Genomic DNA, 21,568 nt, shown 5'->3' with positions numbered 1-21,568 from the left:
TTTTTCTTCTTCTTTTTCATTACTTTTAACTTTTTTTTTTTTTGCGAGGTTGAGACAAGTGCAGGGAAAAAATAGAGCCATGCCATTCTCCTGTGTTTTAGCATACACCAAATTAACCATTGCTTCTCCACTTTCCTCTTATCCTTCATCCATACACCACCACAGGAGGAGACAATACCCACCAGGAGACCATAGAACAATATAAGAGACAAAAATAGCCCGGAAGATACTGTCTTAATATAGATGACATTCCATTACCTCTAGTAGGCGTCTCCCCCGTGCTACTTTATCTGAGAGGCTCTGTTACACCTAGTTTGTTGTGTCGCGTCTATTGCCCTCTGAGGCTGAATATATCTCCCGGTAACTATTCACTCACGCCCTTATCTTAAACCCGGAACATAGAATAAATTTTGTCTATGTAACTTTTTTCACCTTTTATTTAGACTTTTGAGTCAATTGAAGATTAGACACCCGAGCTTTATGCCTGGAGTGGTTAGGTTAGCGTTGGAGTGAAATAGGCAGGAATGTCTAATCTTCAGGTGGTCCAACTTCTGTATACTCTCTTAGCCACAATGGGAGTGATGGTGCCCGCTGCTCCTCCTCCGTCACAATGAGATGCACATAAATAAAAGAAACTAATCCAACTTCTCCGGTTGTTTAAAAGAGACTAATCAAGAACCAGCGAGGAGAGACGTCATCCGGCAATCTATGTATCTTCTAAGAGGGGCCTCGTGTGGTACACCGGCACAAACTTTGGGCATTTTTCTCAGGGTCTCGGGCTTGAGTCTCCACGAAATGACCCTTAAGGTCTAGATGAATAGTCTTGTGTTAGTTCCCCCCACCCCACCCTCAGTTCCCCTCCCCCTTACACCACGCCCTATGAAGTTGGGTCATGTTTGGTGGCCCGACGGATATGTGTAGGCTAACCTAATCTAACCTAACCTGAATTTGCCTAACCTAACTTAGCCCAACCAGGCAGGGGTGGAGCAAGCAGGTAAGGGCGAGGTAAGCGGGCAGGTAGGGGCAAGCTTCCGGAGGTAGGACATGTCAGTAGGGCAACCCACTTTATTTTCCCCACGTTTAATGTTAATTCCTCCTCCTCCTCCTCCTCTTCCTCCTCCTTCCCCCCTCCTCCTTCCCCCCTCCTCCTCCTCCTCCCCCTCCTCCTCCTCCTCTTCCTTCTCTCCCATTCTCTACTCTGTAATCTGCGTTTTGCCAGGCATCCCACCAACCTACCTACTCCGCTCTATTAGATATCCTAGCTAGATCATATCCCCAGAGCTCTCACAACGAGGAACATTTTGCAGATGATGACGCTATTCGAAGCACTTGTATTCTCTCAGCTAGAATTCCGGTAGTATTGTTGTGTTCACATTTCCGTTTTTAGGGCGGATGAATTGGAGAGGAAACTATAGGACGTAGAGAGAACGGGTAACAGATTCTATTTCCTTATTTCCATTAAATTTCCGAACAAAGAGACATTTAGAACTATTGTTTACCGAAATGTACTTATCTGGTAATACTGGTACCTTGTATAACACGGTAAAATAATTAATTGGCATCACTTATAGATTACACACCTAGACTTATTTCACCTGATGATTAAACACCCTTACGCTAACCTAAGCTAAGCTAACCTAACCTCACCTTAAACCCCAAGGTAGAGTTTGGGTGTTTAAGAATTAGGTGAAATAAACTGGGGTGTCTAATCTTTAGGTGATACAATAATTGCTTACCATAGGAGAAATAAGAAAAAAATAAACTCCAGTACTTTAGGTAAATCCACACAGAAGTTGATGTCTCGAGACTTACCATGAAAGAAACCTAATTTAATATCTGGAGGTTCGAAGTTTTGCAATTTAATGTCAACAAATTTGAGGAAAATCATGAACGAGTTGGTGGAATACTTCAGCTTAAATGTGATCAGGGGGTCTAATGTACAGGTGTGGTTTGACGTGGAGGTGTAGTTTTGATGCGTATACCTGGATCTCATTATCCAGTTCTACCTGTGTTGTAATGCTTCCTTCTCCTCTATCCTCCCCTATCCTCTCCTCGCCTCCTCCTCTATCCTCTCCTCGCCTCCTCCTCCTCCTCTATCCTCCCCTCGCCTCCTTCTCCTCCTGCACCCTCTCCTCGCCCCCCTCTTTCTCTCTCCCCTTCCTTTCCCTTCCCCACATAACACTCTCCTTACACTTCATGACCGGTCAACTCGCTTCATATAGTTGACTGAATATATTTTACTTTGAGATGTGTAAGTGTAGAGCATTGTACAGGTGAGAGACGTATAGAGCCGTGTACAGGTGAGAGACGTATACAGCCGTGTACAGGTGAGAGACGTATAGAGCCGTGTACAGGTGAGAGACGTATAGAGCCGTGTACAGGTTGAGAGACGTATACAGCCGTGTACAGGTGAGAGACGTATAAAGCCGTGTACAGGTGAGAGACGTATAGAGCCGTGTACAGGTTGAGAGACGTATACAGCCGTGTACAGGTGAGAGACGTATACAGCCGTGTACAGGTGAGAGACGTATACAGCCGTGTACAGGTGAGAGACGTATAGAGCCGTGTACAGGTGAGAAACGTATAGAGCTGTGTACAGGTTGAGTGACGTATAGAGCCGTGTACAGGTGAGAGACGTATAGAGCCGTGTACAGGTGAGAGATATTTACGAGATGATGACACAAATACAGCACTACTACTAGGTACGCAGTTTCACTTCAGTTCCAACAAACTATTAGTGTCGTAAGTGGTTCTTTGAATGGCTGGAGGTTATGTGTGTGATATCCCAATATAGCGAGCGGAATATTTGTCAAGATAGTACATTAACTTCAGGTGGAAATAAGAGACAATATTTCATCTTCAATAAAACCAATTTGTTTTAAAATTTCAAAAGAAGAATTTAAAAAGGTTGTTGACACGTGAGGAACCTGGAACTGTTAAATATTTAGACTTTCCTTTTTATCAGTTATGTGAGGGTTTGGGGCACTAAGTGTGGTGGGCGTGTGCCGCTGTACAGGTATTGTCGGACCACCACCAGGAATACGTCACCGATATTGATGTTGAGTAACTATGTCGCGGACCTAATGTGTCTGGCGGAGTCCAGGGCTGGTGTAGCGACAGTAGACGTGTACACGGCTCTACTGTTTACCAGGCAAGTTAGTTGCTACGAGTACACCCGTTCGATAACTAGGACACACACACACACGCGCGCGCGCGCCTCCACCACCTTCTCAGTATTATAACGCAAAACTGATACTAAAGTTCCACCTACAGTAGAGAATCCTACCCCCCCCAACACCGCAGGTCATGTGAGGCTCAATAATACAAAGCGACCTTCTCTACCTCCCCTCACAGCCGCCCTCTTGCTGCAGGTCGTGGAGTTCAAGCTTAGTGACGTGCCGCTGCAGCTTGAGGCTGGTATCGTTCCGCTGCAGCTTGAGGCTGGTGTCGTGCCGCTGCAGCTTGAGGCAACATCAAGCCAGTCCTCATGTGGAGAGTTTGATGCATACGCCAACATTCAGTAGACGTTGAGGTATTACGCCCTTAACTCTTTGACGACGATGGTTTAACCCTTTGACGACGATGGTTTAACCCTCTGACGACGATGGTTTAACCCTTTGACGACGATGGTTTAACCCTTTGACGACGATGGTTTAACCCTCTGACGACGATGGTTTAACCCTTTGACGACGATGGTTTAACCCTTTGACGACGATGGCTTAACCCTCTGACGACGATGGCTTAACCCTTTAATGTCGATTATCTAACCCCCAGGACTCAAAGGATTAAGTTGCCTCCCTCTTGCTGATGGTTCAGGTCCTGATGCATAAATTTCCTGTCTTTTTCTTTAAGACTTAAGCTTCCGTCGAACGCCTTGTAACAGCGTGGCGTAAACAATTCAGTATGAAACAGTTTTCTCCGACAACAGAGTTTGAGTAACTAAGATGTGTCTCATTTAACTTCTATTTATTGATATCTGGCGAGTGATCTGTCTGTCGTATAAATACATGTTCAAAGATCTCATAAGTTGATGAAATGAACAAGCGATCACCTGAAGTTTAGCCCCCAGCATATTTCACCTGACTAAACACCTGAGAGCTTACATGTGGTTAGGTTTGGTTAAGTTAGGCTAGATTAGGTTAGATAATGTTAGGGCAGCTTTAGGGTGGCTAATGTTCAGGTGAAACAAGTTGGGGGTCAATCTTCAGGTGATCCCAAAATAGTATTATGACATTAGAGTTTTGAGTGTGAGGGAAGTAGGTAACTTAAAGCCTGTGAAAGATCTCCTCTGCTTCCCCAACAGGCTCTACCGTAAAGCCAGATAGAGAGAGAGAGGGGGGGAGAGAGAGAGAGAGAGAGAGGGAGGGTTAGAGAGAGAGAGAGAGAGAGAGAGGGGTGTTAGAGACAAAGAGAGAGAGAGAGAGAGAGATGATCTAGCGCTTGCATCGTTTACTTCCGTCCCGAAGGTTTAATATACCGCGCGCTGTATCCACACTGTCCCTATCATGCCTTTGGGGAGTCACTTTCGTTGACAACACAGAGAGAAATAAACCCATATTTAAGGGATGGAAATTGTAAAGGACATTGCATCGTTTTCTGTACTGTATAATGTGTGTTGCGAGTTGTTCTGTTCAATTCTGCGCTCTCTCTCTCTCTCTCTCATCATCATCAACGGTATAGCGATGTGATTGATAGTAAATTGGTGATTCTTCTTCTTATTATTATTCTTCCTTTTTCTTTCTTCTTTTTCCTTCTTTCTTCTTCTTTCTTCTTCTTTCTAGTTCCTTCTTTCCTTCTTTCTTCTTTACTTCTGCCATCTTTCTTCTTAATATTTTTGTCCTCACCATGTGTTCACGTCAGCTTGGTGTTGGTGCCGCATGAATCTTCGCGCTGAAGAAAAAGTCATATTGCTTGTGACATCGTTTACGGAGCCGCCGCATAAATTATTCAACCCAGTTCCTTCGCGGCTCTTTCGCAAATGCAGGACGTACGAGAAAGAATATACGATAATAAATGATATAAATTGATCAGCTGAAGGCATTACGATAGAGGCTGTGAAAGTACACGAAAAACGGGTGTCGAAATTGTTGCAGTGAATAGGGATGATAAATAGGAAGGTGATGTCTAAATTGGCAGCACAAGTTCATGATGAATTGGGGGATCGAGCGCTGCAGACATCACGTTAAAGAGACAATAACAGATGAAAAATTGGCGTGAAATTACCGTCGTAAATAGGAATAAATAAAGAGGGTTTCCAACTAAAAACAGATGGGCCATATTGAATTGGGAATCGATCGTCAAAGTTTATATAGAATTATAACAAGATAGTTTATTAGGCTGGAGATATACGATGATTAAAACACGGGAAATGGATAGAGTGAACCTTATAGAATGACGATGTCTGGATGAGGTGTCGTGGAATGTTAAGCACTGTAATAATAATATACTGTACACACCGGATATGTACTACAGTGTGCTGAAGGTGGTTACAATTACTGACGGTGTGGGAAAAAGTCTTCTCGGCTATAGGAGAAGTTAGTATAGTAATGGCGGGGAACATTTAAATATCCTTCAGTAAATTCGTCAGAGCCTATTGTTTGTAGGAGACTAGTTAACCTTCTGTTTATAGGTGACTCTGAGGATTAGGATACTGACTTCCAGAGTGAAGGAGTCTAGTCCTTGTCCTGAAGGATTTGAAGTTATTTATTAAGGGACTTTGTAACTCATCTTAACAGATTCCTTGAAGGACTTTAGTTCTAGTCAATATTGAACCTTGAACTCATCTTTAAAGGAGCTAAACTCTTGCTCTGATGGATCCTGTGTGTTCATGAGTCTCACCTTGAAGGACCATGAACACGCTGTTACTTCGCCTCACTTTGAAGCCTCAGAGTCTCACCCTCAAGGACTCTGAGCCTGACTTTGAGGAACTTGGATTCTCACCTAAGGATGTCGTAGGATAATGTTTAGGAGAAATAGATAGAGAAGAAAGAATTAAGAGGAGGAATGGAAAACGGAATCAAGACTTAAGTTAAGATATAAAATGATAATGACGCTCAGATTAAGATAAAACTTCTGCTAAAGTCATGAATTATTTTATATACTTGCCTTGGCAGGTTAGTTCACTGAGGTGGGCCACTTACTGTACACCTTTACACCAATTAGTGTTCAACTATACACCTGATGATAGTTTACCTGGATGATTAATAGAAGTGGTCAAGCTTGTAAGAAAAATTAACTCAAGCGTTCTAACATACACAGTTTCTTTGACGTGAAAAATACGAAATAAACTACTAATATGCGGAAGCCAAGTTGAACCGAAAAGAATAGGTCACGTTCAGAAAAGTCAAGAAATTAGCGAATTGAGATATTTAAATGTGTAATTAAATGAGACGAAACGAAGAAGTGACATGAAACGTAAATAAAGAAGTGATTTAGGAGGAACAAGGAGAGAGAGAGAGAGAGGGAGGGAGGGAGGGAGGGAGGGGAGGCAGACAAAGCGGCGCCGGTGCTCCCTGTATTCCAAAGTTGACTATCACGTTCAGATCGCACACCAAATTCTACAAGTTTAATGAATTTGGGCAAGCGCTTGGCTATCCGTCCGTGCAGGCAGCGAAAGCAATACAACAATGGTGTATATATCAGAGGCGCAGATCCTTCCTGGGCTCCAAACTTCACTAGCAGTAACGGGACTTTCTTTAATATTTTCTTTACTTTTACTTTATTCCTTACAGCTGGATGTTATAACTGTGCCATGGAAACACAGTAGAATTATTACAAAATACAGTGTGAAATATGGCGATAAGTAATCCGCTAAAAAAAAAATTAACGCATTTTTTAACATATTTATCGCACTTTTCTTCCCATGAGAGAAAGTCATTAAGAATCGATTTATTACGAGTCTGTGGTGATCCATTTGTCCGTTATCTGTGTCGTGCTTACCAGGCTATTGATAACCATTACCACCACTACCATCACCACTACTACCATCACTACCACTATTACCTATCACCACACTCACCACCACTACCATCACTACCACTATTACCTATCACCACACTCACCACCACTACCATCACTACCACTATTACCTATCACCACACTCACCACCACTACCATCACTACCACTATTACCTATCACCACACTCACCACCACTACCATCACTACCACTATTACCTATCACCACTCACCACCACTACCACCTACCACCACAATCACCACCACCACTACCACCTATCACCACACTCACCACCACTACCATCACTACCACTCATACCTATCACCACACTCCACCACCACCACCACCTACCACCACAATCACCACCACTACCATCATCACTACCACTATTACCTACCACCACACTCACCACCACTACCATCTACCACCACACTCACCACCACTACCATCTACCACCACACTCACCACCACTACCACCTACCACCACAATCACCACCACTACCATCAACCACCACACTCACCACCACTACCATCTACCACCACACTCACCACCACTACCATATGTCTCAACTCCCAACTACACGAAAAAACAAAAAAAAACTAAATCTTATCAACACAAATGAATGCTAAATCACACCCAGTATAAAATCTACTCCGCAACCTTTGTTTCAGACCGATACTTCTTACAAAATTCACTACAAGATAAATTAATGGCACTCTTGCGTCTCCCCCCGGAATTCATTCATAAGAAAACAAAGAAATGAATAATAAACACTCTGGGCTGAACTTACCTCAGTTTCGTTTATGTATGCAAAAGTTGACGCAGCTTTTGTTCTTCAATGAGTTTCAGATGTATTAAAATTCTACCTGTGGCGTTTATGAGTTTCTGTATATAAACGTCCTTGTGAGCCAGTCCTTACCTGACAGGGCTTGACTCTCTCTCTCTCTCTCTCTCTCTCTCTCTCTCTCTCTCTCTCTAGTGCTGGAGTCATTATAGAAAGTGATTATTAATTATAGCGATTATGAATTATAGACGAGGGTTATTAGCCACGGAGAGGATCATTAGACTGAGTGGGAGGGGAGGGGAGGGGAGAGAGATGGAAGCAAGACCTATTTCTGGTTCATTGTTTGATTCACCGGTCAAGGTAAGTAAAGGTGAGTAAAGGTGAGTCAAAATAGGTCAAGGTAGGTCAAGGTGGCGTCCGACAAGTGGTTTCTGGCTTCTTAATTGGTTGAGGGTGGCCATTGTGTGTACGAACAAGGTCAGTTTGTTATTTAGTTTTTTTAGAGAGTTTATTTGCGGAGTCATTTATAAGAGTATTATACGTCGACATTTGGTTGACGTTAGTTGAGTGACACCTTCGCTGTCTGTCTGTCTGCCTGCCTGTCTGTCTGTCTGTCTGTCTGTCTGTCCTACTTTCTCCCCGCCACCGTCTCATTCTCTCCTCACCTAATACGTAATTTCGAGAAATACGTGTCTCGAATTGTCAATCCCTCCCGCCTCTCTCCCCCTGTACTCGTCACACCCCCCCTCCTCCTCCCCCCTCACTTTCTTTCTCCTTCTCTTCTCTTCCTCTCTCCTTCCTTCCCCCATCCCTTTCCCCTCTCTCCCTACCCCCTTCCTTCCCCATCCCTTCCCCCCTCCCCTTCCCCCCCCCCTCCCTTCCCCATCCCTTCCTCCCTCCCCCCCCCTTCCCCTTCCCCCCATTCCTTCCTTCCCCTCTCTTTCCTTCCCCCACCCCCTCCTCCCCCTCCCTCCCCCTCCCCCCTCCTTCCCCCTTTCACCCACTGCAGCTCCCTGCATTACACCCTCACCTAACCCTTCCCCGGACCTCATTACACAACAACTTAACTGCCCCCACCTCACCCATTTACCTCCCTGAGAGTCTTTCCCATCTCTATCACCCTCCCTTCCTTCCCCTCACCTCCTTCCCCATCTCTTTCCTTACTATCACCGCCCCCCCCATTCCCTCTCCCTTGTCCTTCTCTCAAGCAACTCCAGTTGCTTGGAAGAGTTATTTGTGGTGTTGTGTGTGTGTGTGTGTGTGTGTGTGTGTGTGTGTGTGTGTGTGTGTGTGTGTGTGTGTGTGTGTGTGTGTGTGTGTGTGTGTGTGTGTGTGTGTGTGTGTGTGTGTGTGTGTGTGTGTGTGTGTGTGTGTGATGAAGGCCACGAGATGCCGGGTTGGGGTGACAGGACCTTTGCAGGAAAATACAGTAACTTAGGTAACACAGCTCAGATAACCTCGGCTGTAGCTCCATATATTCCGTTACACACTTAAACCATCACTCGAGGAACATTTTAACTTTCCACTAGAAATAATCTGAAATGTAGTAAAGAAAACGATAGAACCAACACCACATGATTAAGTGAATAGAAGGAGTGTCACTTGAATAATTTTGTACCAGAACCAAATCAAAACGTAAACACAAACAAAGAGAGAGAGAGAGAGAGAGAGAGAGAGAGAGAGAGAGAGAGAGAGAGAGAGAGAGAGAGAGAGAGAGAGAGAGATTAAAAAAAACAACAGCTATAATATAGATGGATAACCTACAGCTGTGTACGATTATATGGACTAGATTCACAATATCGACATTAATCTACGTCTGACATGTGTATGGAGGTTAGGTTAGGTTAAATAAAGAGAAGTGCCTAATCTTCAGGTCATTCATAATACCCTACTAGCGTGAATGTGTGTGCAATTTACTTAAGCCAAATATTTTAGGAAACACAGACGTACAATTACATGGAGTAATTATGGCCATTTCATTCATAAAAATTGGCTGGTTTAAATCACCCTCATCACAGCCTGGCAGATGAATGACGGCCCTTGAGAAAATCATTACTACGGTGTTTCGTTGTCATGGTAGTGAAGTATTAAAATTGTGAGTCGTCTTACTGAAACACTCAAACGTTGATGTTTTCTTAATGAAACAAACGTTGATGCCTTGATGTTACAACACACAAACGTTGAGGCCTCGCTGTTACAACACACAAACGTAGACGCCTCGCTGTTACAACACACAAACGTTGAGGCCTCACTGTTACAACACACAAACGTAGACGCCTCGCTGTTACAACACACAAACGTAGACGCCTCGCTGTTACAACACACATACGTTGAGGCCTCGCTGTTACAACACACATACGTAGACGCCTCGCTGTTACAACACACAAACGTAGACGCCTCGCTGTTACAACACACAAACGTTGAGGCCTCGCTGTTACAACACACAAACGTTGAGGCCTCGCTGTTACAACACACATACGTTGAGGCCTCGCTGTTACAACACACATACGTTGAGGCCTCGCTGTTACAACACTGGAACAGTAAAGTTTGTTGAGTGGTGTACAGTCCTCACGCTTCCCGAATATTGTTTCTTTTCACTTAAACTCAACTACATTTGTTGATTAAAGAGCGAGATCTGAAGTAAGATAAATGGTCCTTCAGTGCCGGCAACGAGGCTCGAGTGTCGAGACGCACTAAATTATTATTACTTCTTTCTTTTAAATGGCAAAATTATCACCAGTTTTAAGTGTAAGAATTATTACCATTCGTCCTAATTTATTGTCACATTTTGATAGTATCATTAGTTAGTTTTAGTTCGGCATTTTTTATCGAGTGAATTACTGTCATTAGAGTTTATAGGCGTGAGAGTTGAGCTGTTATACACTCCTCAGGATGTTTGTGTTCTTCACTATTCCAGGTTCTATTTGTCGTGACTCTTATCATTCAGTGGCAACACCAATTACAACGTGTATCTCTCCTTTACAGATGGCGAACTGTGTAGGTGATCGATGCCACTGGAGGAAGAGATGTTGGCAGTGGAGGAAGATAAGCATATGGTTCCTCCTGGCGATAGCGTTGACGGAGGGAGAACAGAAATTCGCCAACCAGCCGTCGCCACAGACAGCAGTGATCGGGTCGACGGTGGTGCTACCCTGCCGGATCATCAACAAGGTCGGAGTCTTACAGTGGACGAGGGACGATTTCGGCCTAGGCAACGAGAGGGAGCTGTATGCCTTCAAGCGATACACCATGATAGGCTCAGACGAGGAAGGTGAGGTGGTGATGACAATGGGAGGCTACTCTCTCTCTCTCTCTCTCGTTATTTTTCCAATTTTACTCTATCTCTGTTTCTCTACCTATCTTATTTTTCCGTTTGTGCCTTATATACGTATCGCTCTCTCTCTCTCTCTCTCCCTCTCTCCATGTATTAATTTCCCTTCCATTCTAAACAAAAGATTATCACTTCCTCACACATCAAAACACAAACTATTCAATATTCAATATTTTATAAAATCAAATTTCTCGAAAACGAAAAATATTTGTTATGCCAAACACATCAAAACAGAGTATATTCATAAGCCTTAGAGAATTTACCGCCTTATAAGACTACACAAGGCATTATAATACTCCAGGCAGCATTACAGATCCCAATAGGACACTTCACAGGCGGGCTGATAGCTGCTGCCGCCTTAATGTGCAGTAAAAAAATTTCCCACGGCAGCCAATAGTAGTAATGGGCCATTCACATTCATAGTAGGCTAATGTAGAGGGGCACGCACACACACACACACGCATTTATCGCATTATTATTATTGACACACACACACAAAACACTTTATATTTCAACACAATAACTATTAAGAGACATAAACCTCTATACTTCCCCCACATTACCGTACGTGTCAGGGAGGACACAGCCCACAGTACACGCAGCACCTAGCACAGCATATAGTATTCATAATTACATACGCCACGCACTTGTACACCCAGAAACACGCACATATAGTACACGACTCTGCGTTAGACGTGCTTTCAAGGTTTTCCTCGAATTTGGAGCTTAAAAAACACACTCTAGTTACGTGTTATTCTCTTTGGTGTGATTTAGACATTAGTTGATATTCACCTTTTCTCCTCTCATCTCCTTTTATTCCCTTCTTCTTCTTCTTCAATAGATCTCTCTCATCTAGTTACACCCCTCTTCTACCTCTCCTTCCCGTCTTTATTAGAATTCTATCATTTAGCTCCATCAGTCTTCTTCCTTCGGGCAGAGACGTCACCAGTTTCTCTCCATCTCTTGCAGGAGACTTTAGCCTACGAATCAGTCCTGTCACCTTGGAGGACGACTCCTACTTCCAGTGTCAGGTGACAGGATGGAAGGACATCCCCGGCGTGAGGTCCCAGACGGCCAAACTGACAGTATACGTGCCCCCGGAATCCCCAGAGATCACCCAGGGCCCCGTCGTCACCACTACAGCAGGGGCGGGGGTGCAGCTTACCTGTGTCTCCAGAGGGGGGAAACCTGCAGCCGAGGTAAGACGCCCATATGTGGTGAGAGAGTAATGTGTGTGTAGTGAGAGGTGTGTGTGTGTGTGTGTATGGTGAGGGAGAGTGATGTGTGTGTAGTGAGAGGTATGTGTGTGTGTGTGTGTTATGGTGAGGAGAGTGATGTGTGTGTAGTGAGGTGTGTGTGTGTGTGTGTGTGTGTGTGTGTGTATGGTGAGGGGAGAGTGATGTGTGTGTGAGTGAGGTGTGTGTGTGTGTGTGTGTGTATGGTGGGAGAGTGATGTGTGTGTGGTGAGAGGTATGTGTGTGTGTGTGTGTGTGTATGGTGAGAGTGATGTGCGTGTAGTGAGGTATGTGTGTGTGTGTGTGTGTGTGTGTGGTGAGGAGGTGATGTGTGTGTGGTGAGGTGTGTGTGTGTGTGTATGGTGAGGGGAGGTGATGTGTGTGTGTAGTGAGAGGTATGTGTGTGTGTGTGTGTGTGTGTGTGTGTGTGTGTGTGTGTGTGTGTGTGTGTGTGTGTGGTGTGAGAGTAATGTGTGTAGGGGGAGGTGTGTGTGTGTGTGTGTGTGTGTATGGTGAGAGAGTGATGTGTGTGTGGTGAGGGTATGTGTGTGTGTGTGTGTGTATGGTGAGGGAGAGTGTGTGTGTGTGAGGTGTGTGTGTGTGTGTGTGTGTGTGTGTGTGGTGGGGAGGTGATGTGTGTGTGAGGAGAGGTATGTGTGTGTGTGTGTGTGTGGTGGTGATGTGTGTGTGTGGTGAGGTGTGTGTGTGTGTGTGTGTGTGTGTGTGGTGGGGGGAGGTGATGTGTGTGTGGTGAGGGTGTGTGTGTGTGTGTGTGTGTGGTGGGGGTGTGTGTGTGGTGGGGTGTGTGTGTGTGTGTGTGTGTGTGTGGTGAGGGAGAGTGATGTGGTGTGGTGGAGTGTGTGTGTGTGTGTGTGTGTGTGTGGTGGGGAGAGTGATGTGTGTGTGGTGAGAGGTTGTGTGTGTGTATGGTGAGGGAGGTGATGTGTGTGAGTGAGAGGTATGGGTGTGTGTGTGTGTATGGTGAGGAGAGTGATGTGTGTGTAGTGAGAGGTGTGTGTGTGTGTGTGTGTGATGGTGAGGAGAATAAGGAGGCAAAGAGGTGGGAAGTTGTTTGTGAGAAGTGAGGTGTTATGAAAGCTTTTGAGGGTGAGGAGAATGGGAGTGAACCGTAAGAGGTGTTTGAGGAACCGTAGAAATTAAGAGCTGTGTGAGAGCTGTGTGAGAGGTGAGGTAATGTGCGGAGGGTATCTTGAGATGTGTTTGAGAGAGTGAACAGGGTATGTTTTTTCAGTGTGTGTGTGTGTGTGTGTGTGTGTGTGTGTGTGTGTGTCTTCCGGTTTGTTATACATTCCTGTTGTATTTCATTCCCTCTTTCATTACATTATACATAACATGCATATACCAAACCCTTTGCTGTTTTGTTGTTCCAGCCTCCGTATCTCTCACTCTCTTGTTTTCTATTTATATATCTCTCTCCTTCCTTTTAATCTCGCCTCCTCCCTTTCCCTCCTCCTTTATCCTCTCTTCTTCCTTCCTTCCTTCCTTCCTTCCGTCCTTCCTTCCTCTCCGTGTATAATTCTACTCCACCAAACCCCATTCTATCCATGCTTATCTCTCTCTCTCTCTCTCTCTCTCTCTCTCTCTCTCTTCTCTCTCTCTCTTTTTTCTCCCTAACTGGCCCTTCCATATCTCCCCTTATCTCTCCAGTGCCCCTTCTCCCTATCGTTCCTTCGTCCTCCCTATTCTCATTCTCTCCCTCTCCCTCTCTCCCTTTTTCCATGTTGCCCACTTTCACTCTCCTTGACTCTTCCTCATCTCTTACTCCCTCTTTGACTCTTAGTATCTTTCGCTGTCTCTCCCCAATTCTCCTCTCTCTCTCTCTCTCTCTCTCTCTCTCTCTCTCTCTCTCTTTCACTGACTCTCCTGACTCGCTCTCTTTCTCCCTCTCTCTTCTCACCTCTTACTGACTCTCCTGACTCGCTCTCTCTCTCTCCCTCTCTCTCTCTTCTCACCTCTCACTGACTCTCCTGACTCGCTCTCTTTCTCCCTCTCTCTTCTCACCTCTTACTGACTCACCTGACTCACTCCCTCTCTCCCCGTTAGATCCAGTGGCTGGACGGGTCAGGCAGGTGGGGTCTAGGTACTCCAGGGTGATGGAAGATGGTCACCGTGAGGTGGGCCACTTGGCGCAGGCGGGAGGGGTTTGGGCATGGGATCATAAGGCATCAGCAGGATATGAAGTTGATCAGTATAGGGGAGTTGAAAAGTCTTAGGATATTTATTTTAAAATACTATATTTATCTCTTGTAACATAATAGAACACATGTACTGTATATATTTATATTTTTTCAACATAACACGACATGATATAAACATCTTTAAGTTTTATCCTCCGTTGTTGAATAAAAGTTAACTATATACATTCCATCTCTGATACCTAAATAGGAAGATTTTTCTTTGTATTATTTTGTATCAGTTCACTGGATTCAAAGGATAACGAGTGGGATAGCTGAGTGGATACAGGGCTCGCCCTTGTTCTAAAAGTTGATTGTGTGTCCAGATCAACCTCCAAATCTACTCAGCTGTGAATGGCAGACTACCGACGCAGTTGCCAAAGTGAAGGCGGTCAAGTGCATGCCGGTCACGTTTGAACTTTGATACCTGTAAATGGAATAGTGTATTGTGTGATGGGGATAAATTATGAGTTTACCTTCTCTCTGAGGATAACACCCACGAGTTTACCTTTGTCTTGAGGATAACACCCACGAGTTTACCTTTGTCTTGAAGATAACACCCACGAGTTTACCTTTGTCTTGAGGATAACACTCACGAGTTTACCTTTGTCTTGAGGATACACCCACGAGTTTACCTTTGTCTTGAGGATAACACTCTGAGTTTACCTTTGTCTTGAGGATAACACCACGGTTTACCTTTATCTTGAGGATAACACCCACGAGTTTACCTTTGTCTTGAAGATAACACCCACGAGTTTACCTTTGTCTTGAGGATAACACTCACGAGGTTTACCTTTGTCTTGAGATAACACCACGAGTTTACCTTCTTGGGGATAACACTCACGAGTTTACCTTTGTCTTGGGGATAACACCCACGAGTTCCTTTTATCTTGGGGATAACACCCACTTTACCTTTGTCTTGAAGATACACCCACAGTTTACCTTTGTCTTGGGGATAACACTCACGAGTTTACCTTTGTCTTGAGGATAACACCCACGAGTTTACCTTTGTCTTGAGGATCTCACGGTTTTACCTTTGTCTTGAGGATAACACCCACGAATTTACCTTTGTCTTGAGGATAACACTCACGAGTTTACCTTTGTCTTGAGGATAACACCCACGAGTTTACCTTTGTCTTGAGGATAACACTCACGAGTTTACCTTACCTTAAGTTTACTTTTGAGAATGAATGTATATTAATTTAACTTTGTAAACATTTGTCTTGAGGTTAATGCTGATATGTGTGACGTAAGTGTGAGTGTCGGATAATTAGTCACTTGTACACTGCAGGTGCGGCTGGAGGTGAGCTACCCGCCGGAGGTGACCATCACACACGACCAAGACGGCTACCGAGAGCCAGACCGCCACCCTCACCTGCTCCGCCTCCGGCAACCCCTCCGTCCTCTCCTACAGGTGAGTCCTTAAAGATAGTTCTTGAGTCTCTCTTGCAGGTAATTTTTTCGTCTTTGTTATATGTTATAGGTTAGGTTAGGTTAGGTTAGAACCAAGTGAGTTGGTAGACTATACAAGCCGCACTTATGGTTCACAACTAATCAGGGGAAGATGTTTCCAAGTAGAGATAAGTCTTGTCAAGTCGGATTACCAAGTTATTAGTTGTAGGCTCACGGGTTAGACGTCACGGGGGGAGGGGGGGGTTACTATGGCCTAGTACTACTTCCAGGTAATTGTAATGTTTTATGCCTCACCAGGTGGTGGCTTTTACTTTTGTGATCAATGACGCGATTTATTTTATTGAGCTCAAAATATCTCATCCTAAGTACACCTACAATTATCACATCCTCCAATAACCCTCAATAATTATCACATCCTCCAACACATAAACAAATTATCACATCCTCCAATAATCCCAATAATTATCACATCCTCCAACACATAAACAAATTATCACATCCTCAATAATCCCCGATAATTTACCTTTACCATCCAATACGTCAACCAACAAATTACCAGATCGTGTCAGCGCCTCAACCAACACAGAGGCAGCGTATTATTGCTCGGCTCTTCATCCTGGGAGGCGGTGCTAATTATTCACCGCCCAATCCTTCCACACACCATCTTCGATATTAACGTCGTTTCCCCCCTGCCGACACATTCCCTTCCTCTTCCTCCTCTCTCACTCTTTCGCATTTTTTCCTCTTCCTCGCTTCTCTATTATTATTGTCGGTTGGTTTTCTATTGTTTTTCGTTTTCTTTTTCCTCCGATCTTTTTTATTGTCAATCTTTATTCCTTGTTTGACCTACATTTCTGCTTTACTCTGACTGTCTGTCTGTGTCTCTCTTTCTCCTCTTTTTCTCTTCATCTTATTTTCCCTTCCATCTCCCTGTCCTATTTTTTCTCCACCTTCCCTTTCACTCTTTCATCCACCTTTCCTAATCCATCCACTCGTCTCATCCTGTTCTCTCACCGCAGCAGCTGCTCTGCTCTCCCTGACCACCACGACCTGCCCTGCCAACCACACAATTACTCACATCTGAAAAAACCATAAGAGTTTACATGCAAGTTTCTTCCACTCTCCCCCACCACAGTCCAACCTCCATCCCATGCCTGACCTCTTATGCCAGGAGCCAGGTCGTTGCAGAGACCAGTTGCATGTGCTGTTCTCTGCAATATGCAATTTAATATACAAGTCGTTGTAGGATAACAGGATAACAGAGCGTTCGCCTGGGGGGTTTTGTGCCGTGTGTGTGAAAGGCGGAGTTCTTGGTCTTTCCTCTTGGTGAAGCCGGCCAGCTGCCCTAGTAGGAGGTCCATGAGTTGATGTGATACAGGGAATGTGTTTGTGTTTGATGACTGGGTTTATGTGTAATGTGTTGGTGTGTGTGTGTGTGTGTGTAGTGGATGTGTTGATATGTGTATGTGCGTATGTAGTGAATGTGTTGATGTATGTGTGTGTGTGTGTGTATAGTGGATGTGGATATGTGTATGTGTGTGTGTAGTGGATGTGTTGGTGTGTATGTGTGTGTATGAAGTGGATATGTGTGTGTGTGTGTGTGTTTAATGTATTAGTTTGTTTTAATATTTGAGGTTGCAAATATCGTGTTCGTGTGTATATATGTTTGGGTCCTGGTTTGTGTCTGTGTATAAATAAATGAGTTTGTGCATAATGTGTATGTTTGCATATTTGTGTATAATGAATGAGTTTCTGTATAATTCTGCCAGCCCTTGTATGTTTGTGTATAATAAGTGAGCTTTATTTTTTTTATACTGTGTAAATTTGTATGCAATTGTGTATAACTAGAAGTATTATATACACTCTGTGAGTTTGTCTTCCAACTTGTGTATAATTAATGTTTTATGTATAATGTGAGTGATTTGTATGTTTCTGTATATATGTGTACGCCTGTGTGTATGTCTGTATGTCAGTGCCTGTGTGTCATTCCATGCATTTTTGACAACATAATCCCCATGGGTTACTGAAGAAAATTTACCATAGTATCAGATAGTGGGAGCCTTTACACACACACACACACACACACACACACACACACACACACACACACACACACACACACTTGTTGTTTTTGAGACACAACTAACCTTCTCTCCTTTGGCTTTAAATCCAACACAACTCCCTAAATCACCTCACCTCCCACTGCTTCTCATCTTCCTCATCTCTCACCTTCTCACCCACGATAAATGTAACCTCTCTCTCACCTGAACCCTTCACCAGTGTTCAGCATGATCACCAGACTTTCTTGTGGTAATCTCTCACTTAAGCTCGTCCTTCAGATGACACCGTGACAGACAGCTGGTACAGGACCTCTTTTCTTCTCACTAGGATAGTTTATCTGTTCAGAGCCTTCTGCAGATGGCACCGAGGCAGGCAGCTGGTGCAGGACATCAAAGCCCTCTCCTCACCCCCTCTCTCTCTCTCTCTCTCCTCCTCACCCTCCCCACCCCCTCTCTCTTCCCACCCTCCAACTCTCTCTAAATATCCCTTCTCCATCATTCAAGGTAAATCACTGACCTTACCACCTCCCACAGATGGTACCGTAATGGGCAGCTGGTGCAGGACAACAACTCGACGCAGCTGGTGGTAGAAGACGTAACGAGGGACAGTAACTTGGAGGACATCACGTGTGAGGTGTCCAACGATGTGGGCTCCTCCAGGAAGATCACCAGGCTCTCCATACACTGTGAGTACAACAACAACAGTACTGTTTATTATGGTGTTATTACAACCAGCAGATTGTCGTAAATTATTCATAATTTTTTGGGGGTCATTTGTGTTAAAACTGTTTAATTGTGTTTGTGCGTTTCGCTCTCGTGTCTGTAGATTAGAACTTATTGAAGGAATAATTACATTAGGAGAGGAAAAGTGTTTTGGTTATATTGTTGACAATAACACCATGTTGAAGTATTGTGCCACAGTGAAGAATGGGTATAGTGCCACTGTGAAAATTGAGGATAGTGCGACTGGAAGATTGGGTATAATGCCACTGGAAGATTGGGTATAGTCGTTGTGTCACTGGAAGATTGTATAATGCCACTGGAAGATTGGGTATAGTCGTTGTGTCACTGGAAGATTGGGTATAATGCCACTGGAAGATTGGGTATAGTCGTTGTCACTGGAAGATTGGGTATAATGCCACTGGAAGATTGGGTATAGTCGTTGTGTCACTGGAAGATTGGGTATGTTGTTTTGGGTGGAGCCAGTGTGAGAATTTTACTGAACAATAACGGGTAATATTATTCTCACAGCATCGAGAGACTTTTTCAAACAACTTTTTATGCACCAACTCTAAAATTTTTGAAATTTTTTATATATACCTGGGAATATACTGTATATACCATCTTCTATATCATATAGTATGCATTTTATGTATAGCTATATCTATTTGTGTATAATCCCAAATTATGCATACATAGTGAGTTGTATTTAGTATTTATGTTATTCATAGGCTTCCTCACTGATGGAGTAATTATCCACGAGATTGAGTCATCAGCGTGAGTCACTTTTCATCTTAATTCGCACCCTTTGAGTCGCGACTCATTTGCATGCGAGGTTGACACAACTCGAGGTTAAGGTTCGAACCCCGAGTCCAGTTTAAACTAGCCATAAGCTGTGTGTGTTTGTAAGGGGATAGTCGTATTAATGCTTCTAATTCCAGTTCGAGGATTCGGAACTCTCCGTAGGTTTTTTTTTGCTGGATGGGATTCTGGTTCATATATTATTTCGAGATTACTAGTTCGAAGCTCTTAATCATTCTTATGTCTCGTGGGAAATTCACAATTTAGAAACCCTCTGAGACAACCCTTAGGTTAAGTTAAGTGTTCGAAACCTTGATAAACCTCTCTCTCTCACACACACACACACATACACGCAGTTTATCAGTCCCTCACGTATTTTAAAGGTCATCACAGGAACAATCATTCAAAATCGTCTCTCAGATCAATTGGACTTGTAACTCCCCAACTTTTAACGAACTAAATTTAACCAAAGACAACAAAAATCATTCAGCATCTAAGTAAAAAAAATACTACTGAGACATTCTGTACCAAATTTATCATCGAAAATCGGGAAAGGGAAAAACTAGTGTGGCTCAAAGTCTTCACTAAAGGCAACATCAAACACGCTACCTGGATATTTTTATTTGCTCACCACGCCGGGCTCAGAGGCGACGAGGCAGGTGAAAAAACCAACGGGGAATGAAGGCCAATGGAGAGGAGTAAGAATTAGACAGATGAAAGATACGAAAAAGTGAAAGAAAGGAAGTTAAGAAAGGAAGGAATTGAATGAGAGTGAAAGAAAGTCAGAGGAAGACCTTGTAGATGGCGAAATATGTAAAATAATAATAATAAATAATAATAATAATAATAATAATACACAATCAATAATAAAGGTCAACATACAGTACAAACCTGTTCAAGAATACCTTTGGTGACCCTCAAACATTATGGCAGCAAATACAATATGGAAAAGTCCATTTATCAGTTATTAAGCTTAGTGATTAAGAGGAAACCTGATATATTATTGTGTTTTGTAATGATAAGAGTATGCATATTACCTGTTATATATGTTTTGTGTTGTATATACTATTATATATTCGTTATACCTGTTAGAACATCTATATGGAAATTCCTCAACCATTATCAGGCATATATTTTTTAGTATATATATTTCCATTATAGCTGTCAGACTTTTACCTGGGCCTCAATAATACCAAGTTCTGAATCACTCCTCCGGGGAAGCCATTCAGCTCACAAACATTCAATCTTAACTGGAGAAATATTATCCAACCCGGAGTTATATAACAAGTATTAGTTTATTAATTACAATCCCCAAAGTCACTGTACTTGAATCTTTTACATAAACTCAACCTAAAGGAGAAAAATAAACCTATAAATTTGTTACACTAATTTTACTCGAGAGGAAGTTTTTGTGTTAATGACATTTTTAATCTGACCAAAGGATTTTATTTTTATTTGGAGAAAAAAATCCAGTCGAGATGTTAATCCCACTTGGCTAATGTTTACCTCTGGGAAGAAAGATTACTTAGTAATTAAATCCCCTGTAGATATAACGCTCTGGAAAGCAATAATCCCAGACAAACAAACAGACAAATAAACAAACAAATAAACAAACAAACAAACTAACACATATCCAACTTTAAGAAAAAGAAACATGCAATAAAGGTATAATTTCACGACAGAAGTTTGAGCTTAGAGGGAAAAAAGATGCCAGGGAAAGTCGAGGGAGTCAGAGTCACGGAGGGAGTTACACCACCGCCGCCACCACTACCATCACCACCATCACCACTATCACCACTATCACCACCACCCACCCCCACCATCACCACCACCATTATTACCATCACCACCACTACCACCACCACCACCACCATCACCGCCACCACCATCACCACCATCACCACCATCATCGCCGCCACCACCACTACTATCACCACTATCACCACCACCACCACCGCCACCACCACCACCACCACTACCATCACCACCACCACTTCCACCACCACCACTTCCACCACCACCCCATCACCAGCATCACCACCACCACCACCACCATCACCACCACCATCACC

The 21,568-nt window shown here is 43.5% G+C and overlaps 1 protein-coding gene across 1 annotated transcript in view; it reads left to right on the top strand.

Annotated features, from left to right (window-relative positions):
* LOC121868902 (irregular chiasm C-roughest protein-like) overlaps positions 1-21,568 on the top strand; it is an 81,415-nt gene that overhangs the window by 41,125 nt on the left and 18,722 nt on the right. The window contains exons 3-9 of the mRNA XM_042369916.1: positions 10,727-11,012; positions 12,042-12,271; positions 14,372-14,408; positions 14,829-14,908; positions 15,794-15,916; positions 16,213-16,280; positions 18,510-18,661. Of these exons, the coding sequence (XP_042225850.1) occupies positions 10,727-11,012; positions 12,042-12,271; positions 14,372-14,408; positions 14,829-14,908; positions 15,794-15,916; positions 16,213-16,280; positions 18,510-18,661 (976 nt within the window). The remainder of the gene's footprint in view (positions 1-10,726; positions 11,013-12,041; positions 12,272-14,371; positions 14,409-14,828; positions 14,909-15,793; positions 15,917-16,212; positions 16,281-18,509; positions 18,662-21,568) is intronic.

This window comes from Homarus americanus, unplaced genomic scaffold (assembly GCF_018991925.1).
Source record: "Homarus americanus isolate GMGI-L3 unplaced genomic scaffold, GMGI_Hamer_2.0 scaffold21642, whole genome shotgun sequence".
Taxonomy (NCBI): domain Eukaryota; kingdom Metazoa; phylum Arthropoda; class Malacostraca; order Decapoda; family Nephropidae; genus Homarus; species Homarus americanus.
Note: the sequence above shows the minus strand (reverse complement) of the source record. Positions and strands in the feature narration are given on the sequence as shown.